Below are 18,506 nucleotides of genomic sequence, written 5' to 3' on the forward strand. Positions count from 1 at the left end.
TATTTTTAGAAACAGAAAGTAGAATGGTGGTTGCCAGGGGCTGTGGGTAAGGGGAAAAGGGGAGCTGCTTTCAATGGGTAATTGAGTTTGTTCTGCAAGATGAAAAACCTCTAGAGATCTGTTGCACAACAATGTGCACATAGTTAACACAACTAAACTGTACACTTTAAAATGGTTAAGACGGTAAATTTTATGTGGTTTTTATCCCGCCCCCCCAAAAAAGTACAAAGAACTTAATGCAGACCATAAATAGGCCAACAGCTGTGACAAAGCACATTAACTTTTTTTTTTTTTCTGCAGTACGCGGGCCTCTCACTGTTGTGGCCTCTCCCGTTGCGGAGCACAGGCTCCGGACGCGCAGGCTCAGCGGCCATGGCTCACGGGCACAGCTGCTCCGCGTCATGTGGGATCTTCCCGGACCGGGGCACGAACCCGTGTCCCCTGCATGAGCAGGTGGACTCTCAACCACTGCGCCACCAGGGAAGCCCAAAGCACATTAACTTTAAAGCCTGATACTAACAAGCTTGGACTGCTACACCTAACAGCTCTAGGCCAACCAGCAATTGCTGACTGCCTACTAAGTTTCCAGGCACTGTACAGCCCTTCACAAATGTTTTCTCACTTAATGGGGAGGAACCAAAAACCCTGCTATCTGTGCTCAGTCAAAGACTCCTAAGGTATAATTATATCCAATTTCAGGTGGCTGGTGGAGTCAACAATTAGGAAATTTTTTTACACACAGAAAATGGCTAATTTGAGTAGCATCCATACAAATAGTTGAGGCAGATCAAGGCATCCTAATGAAAATTTCCAAAAAGTTTCCCATTTATACATAAAAATAAATAAAGACTTCACTTACAGGGAACTACTCATATTTTCCTTTGGCGTGAAGAAAATGGCCCTAGTAGTTCCATCTCTGAAAGGGTCATCAGATTTGTAGCTACAAGGCTGAGTTGGCCTAAGGTGTTCTCTTTTTGAAATGCGATTATTAGAGAGTTTACAGGCTACATTCAGTTGGGTGGACATTCTGTCTGTCCTGGATAATTCCTTAACAGCATTAGATTGGCATGGGCCTCCTTTTCTTTCAAAGAACAGAGTGACAGGTCGGTCCTTCAAGGGTAAGTGAGCAGAGGGACTGTCTCTTGGGGCAAGAGCAGCATCTTTTACAGTTACTGATGGAGTCCCAACTACACTGGGTTCGTCCTTATTTGGGGTATTCAGGATGAGGAGAGAGGATGGCCTCTCTATTCTTTGCTTTGACTGATGGAAAGATGGTACCAGAAAAGTCTCCCCAGTTCTTGGCTTTTCAATTGTCTTAAAGGCTTTACGCTCCTTTTCTAAAATATCTGTTTGCTGGCGAATCTGTTCCATCATCTCTTTTTCATTCTGCTGCTGCAATTGCTTTTGCCTTTCTTCCTTCTCAGTGTTTAGCTTTTCTAACTTCTTAAGCACAATATTGGAAGAATCTGTATTCAAAGAAGCAACAACTTGATTTTCCCCTGGGAAGTGGTACTTTCTGGCTTCCCTGTTGATATCCAAAGTAAGAGATGGAAGTGTTTCTTCACTTTCCAATAGTTTGTTTCTCTGGACACTTGTGTCTAGCTGAGAACTTGTTTTCAGTGGGTCTTGTTGGGGAATATAAAAAAATGTAGGCAGACTATTTGAAATAAAGGAGTCTCTCAGCTGTGGTTTACAGGTAATAGATTCAGAACTGCAAACCAGTTTTTCCTTCATAGTCCCATTCTTTAAATGCACTGAGTCAGAAGGTGCCCTCTTTTGAATCAATGTATAGTTAGTCTCACTTGAGGTACTGAGGGCATTGTCCTGTGAATCAAAATTTGGACTGCTAGATATCTTAGGTGACAGAAACGGTACATCTCCTTCATCTAGAATTATGGGCTCTAGTTTGCTTTTTTGGCTTTCCTCACAGCTCAGAAGTTCCAAGCTTCCTTGAGAGCTTTCACTATCAGGTGTACCCTGTAAAGACTGAAGGCCCTCAGGCATCAGTTCTGTAGACCACCTACGTTCTTCTGAAGGAGACACACCACCAAGAGAACGGACTTTCAGCAATTCTAAACTAAATATAGCTTGCTCTAGTTCTCTCATTCTCCGACTTTCTCTTTTGGCCCGACCCACTTTTTTCTGGTGGAGATCTTCCAAGGACTTGGGTCTCTCTCTTACAGTCACATCTGCCTGCAAGTCCATACCACTTTGACTTCTGGCTCTCTCCTGTCGCTTGTTTGGGGACTTGTTCAAGCAGTCTTTTGAACTTTCATGACTAATTCGATTACTCTCTATCACAGATTTACATTCCTCTATGGCTTTTACTCTGTTGTCAAATGAACAATCCTCCCATTCTGAAGGGTCTGAACCGTGAATTTCCAGAGTTCCATATGGCTTGATATTTGCCAATCCAAGTTTTAGTTTTGTTTTTTTTAGTCTTTGTTCTTTTAAAGCTTTAAATCTATATCAAAACAGGAAAAAAAAATAGGCTAGAGATATCTCTTGGTTACCACTGGAGAGAATACATTTATTGAGAATTTTTTTTAAAGTGTAAAGTCTCAAAAGTTTTCTTTTTATAATATTAAGTATTTCTTAAACTAACTTGGATGCACATTTCACAATTCTATTTCTAGTGGAGAAGACAAACTGAGATAACCAATTCTAACTCAAGTTAGGCCAATGTTAGAGCAGACATATAAGAAGTACTTGACAAGTGAGGAGTTAATTATTATAGCGAAAAAGATTACCTTTGTCTTGCTCTGAATCCTCTACATAGTGACTGCAAAAGGATAATTTTGTTCCTTTGTTCTTGATACCTCTTACTTTGCCTGTAGCCTTTCCATCTCGCCTGTATGCAGATAGCAGCCATGTGCCTCTGCCTATAGTGCTCCCTCCATTTCTGCTGGATGACGATGGCTGCAGTCCGGAGCTCCAAATACCGCTGCCTCTCTAAGTGAGCACGCCAGGAAGCTTGAAGAAGAGTGGCTGCACTAGCCATAACTAAAGCATCCTGCTGCACAGCTGCATCTCTGACTTGCTTCTGATTTAGGTAATTCCTCCAGAATCGCTGTGGGGAAGACAAAATAATAAAAACTGTTGTCATATCTTAAAACACATTCTCACAGAAATTTCTTATGTCATAACTAGAGGGTAAGTGATTAAACAGCTAAATTGTGGGTGGTTAAAGTAAAAAAGCTTCCTTTTCCAGATATGCCTGGCTAAAATAACAATTTTAGATAATATATAACCTCAATAAGTTAATTATACATCTTAAAGTAATTTAAAAGTTTTTGATGGTTTCATGCCCTACAAATTAATTTTAACAAATTACATTATATTCTCACCTACAATTTGCCAATATTAATGGGTTTAACGTCAACATGTATACACTGCAAAGATTAAGATATTAAAGATTTTCTTGTACAAAGGGTAAAGATCCTGTGGGAAACAGCCATCATATAAATCAATGAGGGAGAAAATAAAAGATAAATGTAAAATATGATACCTTTCATCCAAAATGAATATATAACAACAACAATGTACATATAATTCTCAAATATCACTCAGAAAACTAAAAATAACTTGCTAACAAAAATTAAGGCACATAACTCCTTTGCCCCTAATCATACCTCACAAGACATTAATTATAACTATAAATTCAATTTAATTTCAATTTAACTCCATTGATATTTATTAAAGGTCTATTATTATATGCCAGGTAATCTGTTGGATGCTGTGAACATTTAACAAATGAGTAGGACACATTCTCACCACTGAAGAAATTTACATTCTTACTTAAATGTTTCACAGTAAAACAGTTCTAGTTACTAAAACACTGGCTAAATAAACTAGCCAATCTCATGCAAAGAATCTTTTGTTTCCTACCTGGATGATAACGGATGCCTGTCTCAGATGGAGGAAATGCTGCCTACACAGCAAGACCCTGAACCATCGCTGCAACAATATGATTCTGCGGAGCACCTCTTGGTGAAGCAGATCTTGTAGGTGTTGTCGTTCCTGCTCCTTTAGGAACACCTACCAGAAGGAAAAAAGATGAAGCATACAGCTTAAGAAGAAATGAGAAATTTATTTCATGCATCATTGTTCCTATGGTAAGCCTTTTTAGAGAAGAACAGACACAGTGGCAGACAGGTACAAGCAGTACTGATAAATATTTCCATCAACTTAGCCAAAGTAGTCATTCTCAAACTGTAAAGGAGGCATTAGAATATAGAAGGGGAACTGGAAAGGTGAACATCACTACAAAAATCCCAGTGCCATAGACTGTGATACATTATTCCCTTGGGAACTTCACCATTAGGAGCCAATGTAGTATTGGTAATATTAATATGTCATATTTTTCAAGGATGTTGGAGTGGGGAAAAAAAAAGATGACAACCACAGATTTTAAAGTTTGATCATAATAGGAATAAACCAATAACGATAGTCTTTTTGAAACCCAGTAAGCATAAAAGGCTTCTTGCTGCCCAAAGCTATTCACCAGTTTACTTATTTACTCCTTCATTCTATTATAAACCTTTAGGAATTTAGGGGGATACAAAGATAACTTAGACATAGTCCCTTTGGAAACAGGATTTACACTTCAACATTAAGAGCAGGTAGATATTAAAAACTGTATATATTTAAGGTGTACAATGTGATGTTTTGATGTATGTATAAACATTTTGAAATGATTACCACAATCTAGTTAACATATCCATAACTTCCCATTTTTGTCAAAAATTTAAAAATATTCATAGAAAGTACAGATAGATATTAGATACCCTAAGAGGAAAACAGTAAGCTATTCAGGGCAAGAGACAGAGGACTCCACCTGAGCAAAACAAGGAGCTGGAAATAAGAATAAAGGTACAGGGGGCTTCCCTGGTGGCGCAGTGGTTGAGAGTCCGCCTGCCAGTGCAGGGGACACGGGTTCGTGCCCCCGGTGCGGGAGGATCCCACATGCCGCAGAGCGGCTGGGCCCGTAAGCCATGGCAGCTGAGCCTGCACGTCCGGAGCCTGTGCTCCGCAACGGGAGAGGCCACAACAGTGAGAGGCCCGCGTACGGCAAAAAAAAAAAAAAAAAAAAAAAAAAGACAGTAGGGGAATCTGGATAAGGTCACTTTAGGCAAATTGAGTTGATAATTACAGTGCAATACCTAGGAAGAAATGCTTTTTAAGCAGTTAAAATTACAGGCAGCACTAGAGCATTGGCCATAAGCTCTTTGATTAATACTAACTATATTATTAAGTAAAAATCTTGGCCTAATCGATTTCCTTATGATATCTGGTACACTATATTTCTTATAAACATTCTCCTCGGCAAAGACTGCCATTATTACTTATATACAAAAATGCACTCAATCTGGCAAAAGCTGTATATGTTATATTTACCATGGATTTTCCAACTTGATAATTATCTGGATTAAGATTTATTTTCCTGAAGAAATCCTGAATGTTAAATTTGGATGGAATAATATTTCGGGGAAGAAGTACGTGGAAATGGCTCACAAAATCCTGAAAAGTGAAAAGAAAACGTTGTAAAATCACAAAAGAATTATATGTAAACAAAATCCTAAACTAGCTAATTGTCCTTTTATTGATCTTTTTCTCATTATTTTAAACAGGGTGAAACCAAGAATTTACTTGTTAATTTAAAATATTTCAAAAGGTTAATCAGTAAAATGGTGGGGGGAGATAGTGATTCCTACATATTTTGTTATCAAAGGGGAATGAAAGAAGAAAAGAAGGCAGAAGCTAATTCTCCCTTTGAGAAAGCTGTACTAAAGACCAAAGAAAAGATTATTTAACAAAAATCTGAATTTTTTAGCAGAAAAATAAGCAAAGGTGACAGCTATTTCAGGGTACAACTGAGAATAAAGCATTCCCTCAACAGTAAAGACCTGATCAGCTGCTGAAAAGCTTCAAAATAATTTCTATATCCATAGCAGCAGTAGCTGATGAGAACAGTTGTGAGCCTTGCTGGCAGCCTCCTATGTAAGAAAATCCTGCTGAGAAGACTTTAGGAAAAATCAAATGGGATCTTTCTTTTGAACTAGATAGTTCTGACTGAAATATTTCAATTACTGGTATAATCAGTGTGAAGAACTGCCATGTTATGAGTACACTTATATTAACAAACATTCAGATCAAATGAGAATAGCCAAGTAGTGGATTCTATTACAACACAAGCTTAATGAGATTGCTGTCATTCAATGGAAATGAGTATTCTCTATCCCTCTTCAATTCTGTATACAAAAGATAGAATGTAAAGGAAGAATCAGGAGAAATAAACAAGTGAGACCCAAATAAAAAATAAGCAAGGCATAGGAATAATTTACTTGATGTACAAATATATTTAAATATCACTATAAAAACATAACCTGGAAAGAATATTTGCAGCTGTATCCTGATTGGCGAATTCGAACTGTCTCCAGCATCCCAGTGTACCGAAGCTGTCTAAGTACCAAGGCATCACTGAACCTTAATGGCAACTAAAACAAAACAAATGGAAAAAAAGATTAACCCAGGAGAATAGATCTCCAAATTAATGTTTGTCTTATACGTGTAGTTGAATATCTAGGAATTGACTGGAGGCTGTCTGGTTAAGATACAGCAGAGGTGATGGGACAATCTTACCTCCCCAGCTGGTAGCTTCAGAAAAGTTCTAACTGCCTGACCAAAAGGAAAAAAGAGACACCAAGCTTCCAGGCTTCTCTACTTGCAGAAGAAGAGGGCCTTCAAAGCTCAAAAGGAATGTAGTTGCCCACAGGCCACATAGTCTAGTCACTATAAAATTTGTAACAAGATTAACCTACTTATACATAGTCAAGACTGTCTATATTTTTATTAAGTAAGATTTTATCTACAATCTCACTCAGAAATGACTTACCCCACACTCTTCCAGTTGCCTTGGTTAACTTGAGAGCTGACATATTTCTTCTTGTATGACTAGTACAAGGTTAAAAGAAGTTTACTTCCCTAGTTTTTGCTTATGACACATTGAAAAACAAAAAATTCCTATAATCCCTGAGAATTGATCTCTCATTGTATAAGCATCAACAGGGAAGAGACTAAAGCGAGGCATTCGATCATCACCAGTCATGACACTTTGTCACTCCTAGGTATCTCATAGGCATATTTTTAGACATTCAAAAGAGGCTGTATTTGGAGCTTCTGATATTTCTCCCTATTCTCTAAATACTATTTTCAATGATCCACTAAGGCAATCCCAAATATTTTCCTGCAGAAAGATGGGGCATAACAGCTGTCAAAAAAAAAAAAAAGTCAAGTGGGGAACTTATGTTAAATAATAATAGCAGTTAATATTTATTTAGTACTTATTCTGTGCCCTTAAATACTTCATTAATTGAACTCTTTGCATAGCAAAAATAACAGGGATTCAAACTTCTATTTAACTGTAAATAAAATGGTTTCCTCTTTTGTCACTATAAAAGAATGGCTAACATTTAATAAGTGCTTAGTATGGGCCAGGAACATTCTGAGTACTTTATAGGTATTGATTCATATGTATTCACAAAACACTATGAGGCTGGTCCTACAATTCCAGTATATTGTTACACAGATAAAAATATTTAAGGCATAGAAAGGTTAAGTAACTCATCTAAGATCACAAAGCTTATAACTAGCGGAGCTAGAGACTGCTTATTAAGAATTAAGAAAACTGAACTTAATTCCTACGACATTTTAGCAGTTTGGGCTAGAACTATTTTTTTCCTATGATGGACATAAAGATGACAACTGTTTACACTTAACAGATATATTTTGCAAAGCTCTAATAAGGGGAACTGTCATATAAAACAAGAAGAAATCAAGAATGTTCAGTATCTTCCCTATTTTGAAGAGACAAGAATCTCTAAACATGAAAAATGCCATGCAAGTTCTGTAAGAATAATTGATACCTTATATCTAAACAAGAGAGATTAACCTTGGTACGGGTAACAAAAGTTGCATAAAATTCTTTTATATGATGGAATTTCAAGAGATTTTTGCTTCTGTAGGAGATGCTAAATTCTAGGAGATGCTAAATTGAGCCCATATAAATACTTCTCAGGCAGGTAAGTGAGGAAATAAGAAGGATATTCATAGAAAATATAGAACACTGTTTTCCTTACAAAGATTATAGATAGCTCTTCCCCTCCACTTATTCTCCTTAGAAAGAATTTAAAGCTTGGTTTGAAGTAAGCTGAGCTAGAAGCTCTTATTTACAGACATTTTTACCTTTTCGGCATTAGAGCGAATGCATTTTACAAAATATGGTTCTGCTTGACCAAGTGTTTCCATCAGCTTGCTTAATGAGGCCTGCAATACAAAGCAATATAATTAGCACTTACTCTCACTCCAAACTGGCAACGAGTGGCTTATAAATATAAATAACAATGTTGATAAAATATGCAAAAAAAAAGTGGTATACATAGAAATAGGTTTGTTTCTGAAAAGCACATTGTGTACACTGCCATACTGATTAAACTGAGGCCAGTTAAGGACAAGTATGGCAGTTTAACCTTAAAGCTGACAGACTGGCAATAGTAAATACTGCAGATATATTTTATAGTAATCTAAGTCTATAATAAATTTTTTATCTTTCTTCACATTTCAAGGAACAACTTTATTCAAACTCATGAAGTCTTAGAGTAACTTTGAGAAAAACATCCAGTAGGGTATCCAGGAAAGTAGTAGTCCCCTGCTTCAATTTTAATGTTTGAGTATGTAGTGATGTTCCCTCTTTCATTCCTGATGCTGATAATTTGTGCTTTGCCTCTTTTTTCCAGATTAGTCTGATTGGAGGTTTATAAATTTTCTGGTATTTTCAACGAACCAGCTTTTTTATTTCATTGGTTTTTCTCTATTATTTTTCTGTTTTTGATCTCACTGATGATTTCCACTTTATCATTTCACTCCTGCTTGCTTTGGGTTTAATGTTTTTCTTTTTCTAGTCTCTTAGAGTAGAAGCTTAGATTACTGACTTAAGGTCTTTCTCCTTTTCTAACAAGAGCATTTAATGTTATAAATTAACCTTGGAGTACTGATTTAGCTGCACTGCACAAACTGATATTTTATTTTCATTCCATTTAAAATATTTTAAAAATTGTCCTTTCTCTTTGACTCATGTTTTATTTAGATGTCTTTTTAATTTGCCAAATATTTGGGGATTTTTATCTTTATTTTATTGATTTCCAGTTTAATTATAGTCAGATAACATATTTTGTTTATTAGTATTCTATTTATCTATTGGCTTTTCAGCTACATCTCTTTGTATTGTTTTTTTTTTGTGTGTCTGCTCTACAGATAACAATATACTAACCTAACCGCACAGTATACTTAGAGTCAATATTTTATGATTTCAAGTAAAGCTTAGAAGCCTTACAATCACATAGACTCCTGTTATTGCTGTCATATATATTACATCAACATACACATTTTTTTACTTTTAGGTGTTCTTTTCGTGTGTGTTACTGTAATATAATACACATAATATAAAATGCTTGAATCATAAACACGCAGTATGATGAATTTTCACAAAGGGAATACTCTCTTGAAACCAGAGCCCAAATCAATGAATAAAATATTATTAGAACCTTAGAAGTCCCTCTGTGCTCCATCCCATTGAACTTAGCAAGATCACTGTACATAGGCTACCTGCCTCCACCCTCCACACCTCAACCAAGGGTAACCATTATCCTTACTTCCAAGATGGTAAGTCAGTTTACCTGCTTTTAAGCTTTATATAAAGCGAAAGATACACTATGTACTATCTTGTATTTGTTGCATACAATTGTATCTTGTACATTTTCAGCACTATATAGTAGTGATTCATTATATGACTATACCACAGTTAAATTATCTGTTTAGGATGGATATTTGTTTGCTCAAGTTTGGGCTGTTAGGAATAAAGTTGCTATGAACAATCTTCTACGTGTCTTTCAACCGTTTTCCAAAATGCCTGCATCAATTTATATTTCAATAGCAGTGTATAAAAATTCTGGTTGCTCTACATCCTTGCCAATACTTTGCATAATCAGTCTTTTTTATTTCAGCCATGCTGGAAAGTGTGTAGTATTATTGCCTTATAGGCAGTTTTAATTTTCATTTCCCTGATGAATAATAAATAATATTGAGGATGTATCTGATAGGCTTATTGGCCTTTTGGATAACATCTTTTGATATAAGACGGTTTTGCTTGTTCAAGACCTTTGTCCATTTCTATTAGGTTGTCTTTTCAAGAACTGATTTGTGGTTTTTCATATATTCCACATATAAGGTCTTTTTTCAGTTATATTGCAAGTATATGCATATACCCTGTAGCTTACCCTTTCATTCTCTTAGTAGTGAGTTTGTTTTTAACAGTTTTATTGAATTACAATTTACATACTATAAAAATGTATCCATTGTAGTGCATAGATCAATGATTTTTTTAGTAAATTTATACAATTGTGCAACCATCATTACAATCCAGATTTAGAAATCTTCCACCCATCCCCTCAAAAGGTCCCCTCCTGCCCATCTGCAGTCAATAACTGCCCCCGCCCAGTGTCCCAGGCAACCACTGGTTCACTTTCTGCTGCTATAAATAAACCACCTTTGAAAAAAATAATCCTCTTTAGACATCTTTTCCTCTCACTATAAAACCAATATGTATCTACTGTAGAAAACAGAATACATAGATACATATTCGAGAATAAAAATCAGCTTGGTTGAGTTTGTGTAATGACTTAATTCTTAGTTCCAGAGTTAGAAATAGAAGTAGATTATTTTCTTCAAACCGATGGGCCTTTACGCAGAGAACTCAGATTTCTGCCAAAAAACCCAAAGTTAGAAAAACCCTTAGCCAAGGAAGAGAAACACTTAGAATTTCCACCACTACAAGCAAAGGACTACATTAACTAATGATGTAGTGGTGGATATATTTCCCAGCAATCTGGTCTCTGAGCAGCTAGGCATGCGTGTCTTGTCAGGCCAAGAGAGGGGCAGTAGTTTTATCCACATATTTCAGCAGATATAATAGCAACAGCATGTGCATGACCTATTATCCTAAGAGAAAGCCACAAAACTCCTTTTAAAGCATTAACTGAGCAGACACATGGTGCCTATGAAGTGGCCTCCTTTCATATACAGCTCTGTGCATAAACAATGCATAGTTTTTGCCTTATGATCAAGTTGCATCATCTCGCTCATAACTTAAGACTTTAGCTACTTTGACAGTCTGGTGGCTAAAAGGATACTAACATTTGCTGGCAGTAGACAAAGTCTCAAAAGAGAATAATCCAGAGTAGGGTGAGGGTGGCTATTTACCTAACCACTAAAATAAGAAAAATATACATATGGTCTACCACTTTGTTATTTGTTTCTATTTGTTTAATTTGCTCTTTTATCCTGTCTTTTTTAAACTGAGTATACAGTTGACACTTGAACAACACAGGGGTTAGGGGTACTGACCCTCTGTGCTGTTGAAAACCCACATGTAACTTTAAAGTTGGCCCCCGGTATACTTGGTTCCACCCTATCTGGAGTTCCAAATCCTTAGATTCAACCAACCACTGATCGTGTAAAACTGTAGTGTAATTATTGAAAAAAATCCATGTGTAAGTGGACCCATGCAGTTCAATCAAGGATCACTTGTATTTTATGATTTCATTTTAGTTCTGCTATTAGCTCATTACCTATGATAAGCTTTTATTTTTTTAAGGATTTCTCAAAACTTTACATCTTTAACATATCACAGTCTGCCTTCAAATAATGCTACACCATTTCCTGTATAGTGTACAGTATACAGGTAATGGTGTAACTCTACAAGAGTATAAACTTTACAACAGTATAAACTTACATTTAACCCCTCCCTTTTGTGCTACTTTTGTCATGTTTTATTTCTACCTCACAATATATTATTTTTTTCTTCTATAGTCAATTATCTTTCTAAAAAATTAAAAGAAGAAAAAAAGTATTTATTATAGTTAATTATACTTCTATCATTCTGGCAATCTTAGTGTTTTGTAGAGATCCAAAATCTATGGTTTTCTCATCATTTTTATCCCAAATTTGACATTCTTATAATGTAGATTTCCTGGCAATGCATTCTCTCAACTTTTGTTTGTCTGAAAAAGTCTCTATACAACCTTCAATACTCACATGCATAGAATTTTAGAGTGACAATTTTTTTTTTCCCCTTTCAGTTTTTTAAAAATACTACTCTTGAATTCTGCCTTTCACAGTTTCTGATGAGAAACCTACTGTTATTCTTATCTTCATTTCATGGCAAATAAATGTTGTCTTTTTCTCTGGCTGTATTTAAAATTTTCTCTTTTTAACTGGCTTTAGCAATTTGGTGTGATGTGTATTGGTGTGTTTAGGTTTGTTCTGCTTGGGATTTGTTGAGATTCTTTGATCTTTGAGCTTATATTATTCATAAAAATAAGGAAATATTTTGGTCATTATTTCTTCAAATTTTTTTCTGTATCCCCCTCTCTTGACTTTCCTTCTTAGATGCCAATTACACCTATGTTCGATGATCTAATATTTTCCCACAAGTTACTAATGCTTTTTTTCATTTTTTCCATCTTTGTTATTTCTCTCTGCACTTTATTTTAAAGTAAATGTAACTTCTAACTCACTACTTCGGCAAATAGGTGTTAATCCCATCTAGCTTATTTTTATTTTCAAATATTACATTTTTAATCTTTGAAAGTTCCATTTGAGTCTTTTTCATATCTTTTATTTTTTTCTCATCATTATTCATGTTTTTCTTTGGACATATTTATATGATTTATAATAGCTATTTTGAGACCCTCATCTAAATGTTATTTCCATAATCTCTGTCATTTTTAGATCTGTTTCTTTTTCATTTTTCAATATTTATTTATTTATTTGGTTGCACTGGGTCTTGGTTGCAGCAGGCAGGCTCCTTAGTTGCGGCTCACAGGCTCCTTAGTTGTAGCATGCAAACTTTTAGTTGCAGCATGCATGTGGATCTAGTTCCCTGACCAGGGATAGAACCCTGGCCCCCTGCATTGGGAGCAGGGAGTCTTCACCACTGCGCCACCAGGGAAGTCCCTAGATCTGTTTCTAATGATTGATTTTTTTCTCCCTTGCTATGGGTTGTTTTTTGCCTGATTCTTTGCATGCCTAATAATTTCAGATTGGATGCTAGTGTGATTTTACATTGTTGGATTTTGTTATATTCCTTTAAAGAGCAACAGACATTTTCCCCTGGGGCTGTTAAGTTATAAAGGATCACTTTGATTCTTTCAAGACTTGCTTTTATTAAGCTTTGTGAGGGCAGGTCCAGAGCAAAACCTTGGCATTTGTTTGGATTCCCTCTCCCTGGGCTATAGCAAACTGCCTTTTTATGCAGTAACCTGGGACTTGCCTCATTTATTTCCTCTTCTCAGGGATCATAATCCTGCAAAGCTTACTGTCTAATAACTAAAAACATTCTATTCTTATCTTTTGTCCAGTTTTCTAGTTGTTTATAGCAGAAGGGCAATTCCTGTATCGGTTAATCCTTCATGAGTTCTATGATTTCATTTTGATGAAAGTAAATATTTATTCACAAGAAGTGTATGAAGTCAAAGACAGCTGGGTGCCATCTATCTCCATCACTTCTAATTTTGTCACCTGTACAATAAGAATAACAGTATTTATCTCACAGAATTGGAGGAAAAATAATGTGTATGTATAAATATTTAGTAAAGGATCTGGAAAATATAGTACTCATTACTTTTATAATATTTAACAATGTATTAGAAACATTAAAGATGACTCTTTTTGCAAATGTTAAACACAATACATGAATTTAATTTGAAAATATCCATAATTCCTGAATTTGGGGGATTTTAAGAGACATGATAGGATTGTAATTATAACTAAGTTTTATTGTAGTAGCTATAATGTGTACTCTTCAGATTAAAGTCTGAGTTTGGTATACAGGCACCTGTAAAAGATCCAAGGTAACAAAATAAAGGACACAACAGCTTAATGGTTCTACCCTTCATAATTATGAGATTAATGCTTCCTTTTCAGATACCAAGCTCACCACGTTACCTTTTGATAAGAATTTGGCTTCCCACCTTGATCTGATAATCAGGAGGAAATGTGATCATGAACTAACAATTATAACAAGTCTGCCTATGACTCTTATTTCTCATTGTATATTAATAAACTTTGATACTGGTTTACAGCAGTGTTCATAGTTTATCAGTCAGCATGATATTTTTTTCCCTGTAAATTCATCTTTGCATTTCTAAATCCATAAAGTGAAAGCCCAAACTCTGGGATGTGAAGACACCACCGAGGTATAGACAGACCTGTCTGGTCAAGCAACATCTCTCTCTTTTTTTAAATAATCAAATACCATTAACCCATAGGATTGTGATTTAAGAAGGATTTTTTTTTAATTCATGGCAGAGCTTCCATTATATATTCAATTGTCTTTCCTTTAACTTTATTAGCACCTAATAAGTTGTTTGGCTCTTCGATCTTCCTTTTTTGTTTTTGTTTTTTTTTTAAAGAGCACTTTGACCTAGTAGCTTTTATACAATCAAATTTTTCTCTAGGCCTATGGTGAAAATTGTCTAAAATAAAATGATATTTCTAGCCTACAGTGTGAAGAACTGTGCTTACAAATCAAACAAAATCATATTCAGTGATATGTTAGTAGATAATTTACATTCAGGTATCCTGGATTAAACAGGAGCATTGAAAAACATGATAACATAAAAGTATAGCTATCGGCAGATAAAGAAATTTTTAGTTAACAGTGAACGATGCTTCTGTGATAAAAGCATGAGGTAGAGTAAAATTATGTAAAGCACTGTTACCTTTAAGATTTTCAGCTCTTTTTCATAAACATCTAGCAAATGAATAGAATGTTAGAGATGATTTGAAAAGAATGGGAAGAATTCGAAGAGAATTTTGTTAAGTTATTCTGGAGGTTATTTGGTTAATTTATTATGATCATATTTATTCCTAAATGCCCAGTTACAATGAAAGGAACTGGATTCCTATATACACAAAACTAAAATAATCAATCAAGAAAAAACTTACAATTCCATTGAGTTAAATGTTGATGGTAGTAGCATGAGGTTTAAATATATAGGGAGAAATATACATCATTATGTTAACAGTGACCATATCTGGGCAGTCAATTTTCTGATGCTTTTCTCCTCACACACTGAAAATAATAAATTACTCTTTGGGATATGCACTATCCAGAGATACAAGGATGAAAACAAAAGCACTTGACTTTTTTTCCCCATCTTTGGTACTTCCATCCAAAATGACCATTATAGAATAGCTTTTTAGTCACATGAATCATATCCCATTCAGGTATCTTGCAGATCACTTTGACCTTACAATGTCAATCTGAACAAAACAGGTTCCTCTTTGTTAAAAATAAAAGGAAAAAAAGGTAAAACAGGAAACAACCTGAAACTGGGCACTGATGCTGGGAGGTTTCTTCTTCTTGTGCAAATGAAGAAGAGACTTGGTAATGCGATCCTGTAGGGTCAGTCTTGTCAGGTGCTTTAAAGACTTTACTTCTAGCAAGTGCTGAAAAGCAGGGGGGAAAAATCAAATTCTTCATATAAATTAATCTAAGAATAGGGAAAACAAAATTGTAAGCCAGTTTTCATTATTCCTGCATATAATGACTGTGGTGAATATGAGCGATTAATATTCAACGTCCATTTTTACCCTCCTTCTGCTTTCTTACAGAAGCTTACCAGCTAAAAAGAAACTACATTTCCCAAACTCTCTTACATCTCAGGTTCTGGATGTGATTTAAGTTCATCAATTCCCACACGTGAAACCGGGAAGGTCTAACTGAGGCAGAGGCTTTGGCTACTAGCTTGTTTCTGCTGGCAAACATGTACACAAAAGTACTTTAGTTTTCGGTGGTCCCAGTGCCCAGGTACTACTTTTTAAAGTGTTGTGAGGCAGAATGCAGGGCATGTGTGTTGTCACTGCAACTCTAGTAAAAGCACCTTAGCCCCGAAGCCAACAGTTGTAGCAGCTTCTTCTTGATTCCTGGATTACACCACAGGTGGTATGAGCCTGGAAGCAGCACCAGTGATAGTGGATTCCTCATTTCCTAGCTTTCTGAATACAGCTGAGGTCAGTTCTGCTCCGTTGTTTTAATACTTCTGATGATTTCTGTAAGCACCTCTTTGAATTAAGTCCCTTTCTACTTAAAAATATCTATGGTGGTTAGTTATCTGCAACTGAATCCTGACTCACACAGATAATAAATTAAATTCAATCCCTGGGCTATATAGTAGGTAAGCCAGGAACACATACACAGAAAAAAAGAAAACGTAGTCCCTATCAACCCGCATCCTGAGGTCCTAATTATTAATCTTAAAAATAAGATATAAGTTACACATAAAGCAACTAAAGAATACAAAACAGGACACTAATAAAGTATTTTGGAGCTTTTTTTAGCTAATCATTCATCAATTTTTAAAATCCTACTAATTTATGGCTGTGAGTTTGTCAATGGAAAAAATGTATCTATACAGATGTGCAACTGCATGTTATTTAGAAAGTAGTACAAGTTTTATTGTATGAGAAGCACAGAATTGAGTTAAAGTATGACAAATTAAAAGACTAAAAAATATTAATTTTGACAAGATAAACATTAAAAAATAAAACTTCCAAGTGGCATTAAGTACAATATACATTTAAACAATTCCATCTAAGAAAAAATATTTTCAATAATGACAAAGACTTATTATCCATACATAAGAATTATTTAAAAAATCCTTTAAAAAAATACATCCAGTGATAATAAATGAGCAGAAGACTTCAACAGGCAATTCTCAAAATGTAAATGACAAGTAACATAATGACAATCAATCTCACTTTTAATCAAAGAAACACACACTTTCTTTTAAGGAGATTTTCTGCACATCAGATTGGCAAACATAGTAAAGGCTAATAAAACCCAGTATACATGAAATAGGCATATTTATGCACTGTTCTTAGGAATGCAAATCATTATAATCTTTCTGATAAACCATTTCATGTCTACATATTTATCTAAGGAGAGCTCTGAATGTTACTTCTGACAATGTACTTTAAAAAAATAGTGAAAAATTCTAAACAAAAGAGATAAGGAACTATACAGAATTTTTTTCATAAAGTATGCTTCATTCACACAATTGAATACTATACAGCTCCTAAAAATACTGTAACCTATATTTACTGACATGGAAAAATATCTGCAAATACTCTTAACCAAAAAAACCCAAACAAAACAATAATATATATGCAAATATATATAGTACATGTGTATATTGAATTTTGAGAGTTTATAATACTTTATTTTTATTAGCATTTTTGAATTCTTACAAAAAGATTCATTGTATATTAAGAAAAAAATAATTTTACATACTAGTCAGGACTCAATTAGAAGAGTTTTGTGGTTTATCCATAAGTAAAATGAAATTAGCACCGAAGCCTAAAATTATTCCCCCCCCAAACATTTAAGATACTTCTGATAAAAAGACCTCAGAAATGGTTTCATTTCATAAACCATATCTAAAGCAATGGTAAAATTAATGACTAAATGTTACTATGTGAAAAAGGGTCAGATGAACTGTGAAAAATACAAGTAACTATTTTTTTTAACTATTAAAAAGTCCTTCCCATCAAGGAATTTAATTAGAAAGGTAAAAAAAAATCCACATTCATTCTTATCTCAAGGTCTTTCCAATCTTTTCATTTGCTTGGAATACTCTATAGCTAGACCTTTACATTGCTTGATTTTTCTTAGCATTCAACTTATAGCTTAAATACCCAAACTTTCTCATAAAGCTATTTTCTTAAATACCCCAAAGGTAGCCCACCTCTAAATCAATAATATGTCATTTCATTTTCCTCTTTGCACATAATATCATCTAAATCATCTTTTGTTTATTTGTGTTATTTTTTTCTCTTTCTCTAAAACAATCACTATGAGAGAGCAAGGATTCTCTGACTGGACTGTTTATCTCAGTACCTCCAATGCCTAAAACAATGTCTGGTACTGCAAACTCAATAAATATTAGTTTGGATAAATGAATGAATGGTTAGCAAGTAATGATTTTTGAACAATGTTTCCTCAGCAACTGGAGACCAGACTCTTGTCCACAAAACTCACCATGATTAGATCCATTAACAAATATTCAGTGATTACTACAGATTCTGTTCTAAGTGCTAGGAATACATTGCATTAAAGTACAGGGAAACAGAATATAAGGAAATTTAAAAATAAATGATAATCTGAGGGTTATTAAGATTTATGAAAAGATAAAACAGGGCAAGGAAGAAAGGAGAGACAAGGCGGAGCATAACATTGTGTAAGACAGGGGGCTAAGGAGGCAAGAGAGAGATAAATCCAGTCAAGGGACAGCTTCAATAGTCCAATATGATGTGACAAAAACCAAGAACTGAAGTGTAGGCCCAAGATCTAGCAGAAAACAGATATGGAGTTAATTCCTTTCTTAGGT

The 18,506-nt window shown here is 34.9% G+C and overlaps 1 protein-coding gene across 16 annotated transcripts in view; it reads right to left on the reverse strand.

Moving 5' to 3' along the window:
- Positions 1-18,506, reverse strand: part of MYO9A (myosin IXA) — a 279,561-nt gene that overhangs the window by 86,786 nt on the left and 174,269 nt on the right. For 12 of the 16 annotated variants that reach the window (XM_067029270.1, XM_067029272.1, XM_067029275.1 and 9 more), the window contains 7 exons: positions 15,445-15,567; positions 8,245-8,325; positions 6,387-6,497; positions 5,398-5,520; positions 3,889-4,038; positions 2,751-3,070; positions 860-2,464 (listed from right to left, as the gene is read on the reverse strand). In XM_067029270.1, coding sequence (XP_066885371.1) covers positions 860-2,464; positions 2,751-3,070; positions 3,889-4,038; positions 5,398-5,520; positions 6,387-6,497; positions 8,245-8,325; positions 15,445-15,567 — 2,513 coding nt within the window. The remainder of the gene's footprint in view (positions 1-859; positions 2,465-2,750; positions 3,071-3,888; positions 4,039-5,397; positions 5,521-6,386; positions 6,498-8,244; positions 8,326-15,444; positions 15,568-18,506) is intronic. The other 4 variants (XM_067029281.1, XM_067029279.1, XM_067029278.1 and 1 more) reach the window with 1 other exon arrangement.

This window comes from Kogia breviceps, chromosome 3 (genome assembly GCF_026419965.1).
Source record: "Kogia breviceps isolate mKogBre1 chromosome 3, mKogBre1 haplotype 1, whole genome shotgun sequence".
In the NCBI taxonomy this organism is placed as follows: Eukaryota; Metazoa; Chordata; class Mammalia; order Artiodactyla; family Physeteridae; genus Kogia; species Kogia breviceps.